At 52.0% G+C, this 5,107-nt stretch overlaps 1 protein-coding gene across 3 annotated transcripts in view; it reads left to right on the top strand.

Annotated features, from left to right (window-relative positions):
- The window catches only part of Ahsa2p, a 12,440-nt gene that overhangs the window by 616 nt on the left and 6,717 nt on the right, over positions 1–5,107 (top strand). For 2 of the 3 annotated variants that reach the window (XM_023720840.1, XM_023720839.1), the window contains exons 2-3: positions 758–948; positions 4,349–4,434. In XM_023720840.1, coding sequence (XP_023576608.1) covers positions 758–948; positions 4,349–4,434 — 277 coding nt within the window. The remainder of the gene's footprint in view (positions 1–757; positions 949–4,348; positions 4,435–5,107) is intronic. The other variant, XM_023720841.1, reaches the window with a different exon arrangement.

The following is a 5,107-nucleotide window of genomic DNA, read 5'->3' as shown; positions in this document are numbered from 1 at the left end:
GGGCTCGGGAGCTGGGCGGGGCCGCGGGCGGCTGCTAGCTTTGGGGCTCCCAGCCGCGGGCGGGAGGGCCCGGCCCGGACGCGAACCCCCGTCCCCGAGCCATCTCCGGGAGATAAAGCCGGGCCGGAGGGGCGGGCGGGGGCCTCTAGGCGCAGCGGGAAGAGCGGGAACGCGGGTCCCCCCCCCCCGTCCCTAACGCGAGGGCCCCGCCAGCCCTTACTTCCCCAGTTGGGCTCCTTGCCCGCGCGGTTAGCATCTCGTCCGGAGCGAGGGGCGATGTTCGCATCGCGCCCCAGGGCCTCAGGAGTGCGCGGAGCCTCGGGGCCCGGGCACCCGGCCTGTGGGGACGGCACCGTGACTTGGCCGAGTGTCCTGGGTCTGTTTCGCAGCCCGTTTTGTCTGGTGTTGACCCCCGACAGGAATGCAGTAGTCCAGTACTTGGGAAGGTTGCGTGGTTTTTGCATAGGTAGAAACACTTGACAGTTGCCTTTGGGTACATTATTTTCATCATTACTACCATTAAGTATGGTCTGGGCGTTTTCCGTCCTTTCTAAAGGTGCACCTTCCTTCACCTAGTACGCCAGGGCTTTTAGTCAAAACCTGACTTTACGCGGTGGTACCAAAGTCTTAAGGAACGGAGCAGGCGTTGGTGAGGGGTGGCTGTGGAGCGCGTTTGTAGGTGCGGTGGTGAGAGGACCCGGGCTGACGTCCTGCCCGGGGCTGCCAGCGACCGCCGTGCCCTTCTGGTCTCTGGCAGGACAGAGCGGGATGCCACGAGCTGGTCCAAGGCGAAGCTCCAAGAGGTCTTGGTGGGCATCGTGGTGGAGAATGAGGCCGGCCGCTGTGAGACCAGTGAGCTGAAGCGGGTGGAAGGTGAGGCTTCTTGCAGCAGCCGCAGAGGAAAGCTGATTTTCTTCTATGAGTGGAACATCAAGCTGGGCTGGAAAGGTAACGGACTGGTGAGGCCGGGCCGCGGGGCAGTCAGTTCCTGTGACTCCTGCCGTGGGCGCGGCGCCCCTGGCCGCAGGTCGTGGAGCCAGCCGAGTTCCCGACCCTCAGGGCGCTTGGCCTTGGTTCTGGGAGCTCTCCTTTCTCGCTGCTCTGCTGCTTGCTTTTGCTTCCGCAGGGCCTTTGTGTGCAACTCAGGTTGGCCATGAATTTTCTGTGTGGCCCAGGCTGGCCTTGAACTCAGTGATCCCCCTGCCTCTCAGCCTACTAAATGTGAGACTACAGGTGCACCCTCTGGCTTCCTCCTCCTGTTCCTAACCTGAGTGAAGCTGTCTCTTCCATCGTGTGGCTAACTGCAGACCTTTCTTCGTGCCCTCCCCTTTCCTGAGCTTCCCTTCTGACCCAGGGCACTGGTACTTGATACTGTGTGTAATCTTTCTAAAGACTTTTTTTTTTTTTTTTACTGCCCTTGTCCTCCTCCCTTTCTCACTCATTCATCAAGGTAGGATTTTTTTTTTTTTTAAAATAGCATTGCTGAGCTACAGTTCATATACCTTATTCACCTTATTCACCCAGAGTTGTACAGCCACAATCAGTTTTAGAATATTTCTTCAGATTATGAGACTGATGCACTACCTCCTGTGCTCAGAGGCAGTGTAGAATGTCTCTTGTCACCCTACTCTGTCTTCAGCAGTTGCTCCTGGTTTCCCACTTCCCTAGACCTCCCGCGGCCATGAAACTGCATTTTGTCCCTGTGGACTTAACCTAGGATGGGTGGCATAGGTGGGTTTGCACAGAACAGTATGTGGTGTGTGTGTGTGTGGGGGGCTGGCTTCTTTCCCTGCATGTTTTCCAGGGTTCATCTGTGTTTACCTTGTATCAGTGTTTTCTTCATTTCTTATGGCTGATTAATAGTCTGTTGTGCAGATGTGCTGTATTTTGTTTCTCCATTCATCAGTTAATAGGCATTTCTGCTACTTTTACTCCCGGAGTCTTTTGGCCGAGTTCTCCAGTGGTACCTACCTAGGTCCTGGCTAGGAAGTCAGTATATGCCTAGTAGATACTTGTAGTAGTAACTAAGGACTCAGGGACACGGGGCAAGGAAGACAAGGAGGTGGGAGAGGTTGTGGGAGGTTGAGCAGCTGTAAGGGACAGACAGCATCTTTCTGGAGAGTCTGTTAGAGAACAGCCGGTAAGCTGGCCTTGGCCTCTACACTTGCGCTGCCCTTGTAGTAGAAGCCTGACAGAGCTGGGGCAGGAATTCAGCAGGCCCCCGAAGCTTTCCACCCGCTGCCTGGCAATGGCACCCCCAGCCTGGAAGGTGTGCAGCTTTGCTCCCTCTTCCCTGCTGCTGGCTACACTGTAGCAGGTGTCTGGCTGTCTGGCACTCTGCTCTCTCCACCTGGACAGGGCTCTGTGGCCCTGAGAAACCTCTTGTGCTGTCTGTCTCTGGCCTTCCTTGGCTCAAAGCAATAGTGAGCTTCCTTGCAAGATAAGACCCATCTTGCCCTTTGGTTTTTTGTTTTCTGATGCAGATGTGTGTGGGGGTGCACATGCTTATTATGTAGTTCATGGCCTTGAACTCACTATGTAGCCCAGGCTGGCCTTGAACTCACAGTGATCCTCCATCCTCAGTGCTGGGGTTACAGGCGTGTTCCACCGTGCCTGGCCATCCTGCTGCCCAGATCCAGAAGGAAATGGCCCAGGGCAGTACCCTGCAGAGAATGGTCAGACACCTGGGGTGGGGGTGGGGAGGTCTCCGAAGAGGCCATCACAGAGCCCCCCACCAGTTAGTATTTTTGTTGTTTTGACTTGAACAAGAACTTGAGGCCTGTCAAGCCATCCAGTTCTGGAGAATGAAGAGATAAGACTGGGCCCTAAAGCTGTGGGAGCTCTGGGTGTCCAAGACAAGGCCAGGAAGGAAAGCAGGCTGGGCACTGTCCTGGGGACACCTCCCTTCCATCCCCCTCCTCGCCACCTCATGCTTCCTATGCTTCGACACCATGCTCACCACATCTGTAGGTATCTCGGGTTGTACGTGCAGATGAGAACTGGTTCCTCCCTTTTCATTTTAGCGTTTTGTCTCCTCTCTCTACTCCCTTCAGAGAAGTCTGGCAGAGTAGTAGAGGGCTCTCAGCTGGAGCTGAGGGAGACTCCTTCTATGCTGGAGAGCTGAGAGTCCCTCACTTGGGGGCTTTTGCTAGTGTTTCAGTTACTAAGGAGGAGAAGGTGGGAATCATGCCAATACCTGATCCATGAGGAGAAGCCAGGGACCTGTATTTGTGACTGGGGCCCAGCCTACTCTTTCTGTGGGCAGTGTGGATGGTTCTAGTGGAAGATAAATGTAACCTGTAAACCTGGTTTTAAGTTTTTTTTTTTAATATTTATTTATTTATTTATTTACTTATTTATTTAGTGTGTGGCCAGCTCAGCCCACCAGGGGGCAGGCGGGCCGGCATGTGGTGCTGGGGGATTGAACCGAGGTCTCTGTGCTTTGCTTGAGCTTAGCTTGTTCTAAGTAGGTGCTTTAGACCACTGAGCCATTTCACCAGCCCTAAAGTTTTTTTTTTCTTAACCCTAGAGGAGCTAGCTCCAGAAGATTGGTATCAACTTTGAATTAAATTATGTATGGCATTTATACCCCTTTCCCCCCCAAAAAGGCCGCTGAAATTGTCTCACACAATTTCTGATGTCATTAGAAAATCAGCCTGGGTAAAATTAACTTAAAAAAAAAATCAGCCTGGGGGCTCCTTGACCTCTGGGCAGGGGCAAGACACTTCCTACTGGGGATCTTAACTCTTTCCTGCATGTGTGGTGGTAGAGAGGTGTCCCAGTGTGTTTTCTGTTGATTTCTGAATGATGCTCTAGTTGCTTGGCCCATGAGCCTGATACTCATTTTGAACTTGACTGCACTAAGTCTTTTATTCCAGATTGGTATGATAGACTGATGTCAAAGTAAATCAAAACAAAGCAAAAAAGACCCAGGCGCGGCCTGCCTGGCCTGTGCTGTCTGCTGGCAGTCACTCTCCTGGGTGCTGGGCCATTGTCTTGGGAGAAATCCAGGTGCTTGGAGTTAACCACCTAAGTTCCCTGTGGCACAGGCTGCCCTGCTTGCGCTTTCCAGGACCTGGGCTTTCTGTCCTCCCATCCCCCTTTCTCTTCAAGATGGCTCCTCATCTGGCCTTGACCCTGAGACAAGAAACACATGGATTCCTGATGGGCTCAAGTTTGCCAGCAGGATTTGCTGTACTGCATCGGCCAGTCCTGTCCCTGTCTTGACTGCTTCCTACAGCCCTGTGACAGAGGGGGGATCCTTGTGTGGGCTGTTCAGGCAGGGTGGTTTTGCACAAACCCAGCTTAGTATTCTTTTTAATGGTAGAATCATTTTGTTCATTTTTAGGTACAATGAAAGAATCTGGTGCAAAGCACAAGGGATTAATTGAGATACCCAGCCTTTCTGAAGAAAACGAAGTAGATGACACAGAGGTATTGACTGGAGTTTTCCTTTTCCTTTATTAATACACTTTTGCTACAGGCAAGCATTCCAAAATCTCTTTTCTCAGGACTATGTGATTCTCATGCAGAGGTGTGGTGGTGTGGGGGCTCTTTGCCTAGAAGGATCAGGTTACTGTGGGGGCAGCCTGGTCCAGAAAGCCAGTGGTGGAGGGGAAGGAAGCAGGGTCTGGGCATAGGCTCCATGTGTGAAGCAGGGTTAACTCAGGGGTGCCACCAGGGTAGGTGTGAGTGTATGCACTGGAAAGTGCCCAGCCGCTTGCATGGCTTGCTGAATGTGATTTGGTTTCTCTTCCCCTGTACTTTTGCTGTTTCCCTTTTAATAGTGGTAATCTTTGCTGTGGCTGGGATCTCCCTTGAGTATGTCTCATGATTTTTTTTTTCATAAACTAACAACGTGCACCTCGTTTGACTGCTTTTCCCTCTTACGAGATAGAACCAGTGTAACCTTCATGCCCAGTTTACAGTTAGTGGGCTCTTTTTGCAGAAAGCTTGGCTCTGGGCTGAGACCATTTGTACAGCAGTTGTACTTTCCAAATCAAGATAGGCAAAGGGTCTTCTTTGATTTGTGAGTGTATTTAGCATGAAGGTATCCTGAGGTAGAATGAGATCCTACTGAGCAGCATTTCTTTCTTTTTTTTTTTTT

Source organism: Octodon degus, unplaced genomic scaffold (genome assembly GCF_000260255.1).
Source record: "Octodon degus isolate 3935 unplaced genomic scaffold, OctDeg1.0 scaffold00078, whole genome shotgun sequence".
Classification (NCBI taxonomy): Eukaryota; Metazoa; Chordata; class Mammalia; order Rodentia; family Octodontidae; genus Octodon; species Octodon degus.
Note: the sequence above shows the minus strand (reverse complement) of the source record. Positions and strands in the feature narration are given on the sequence as shown.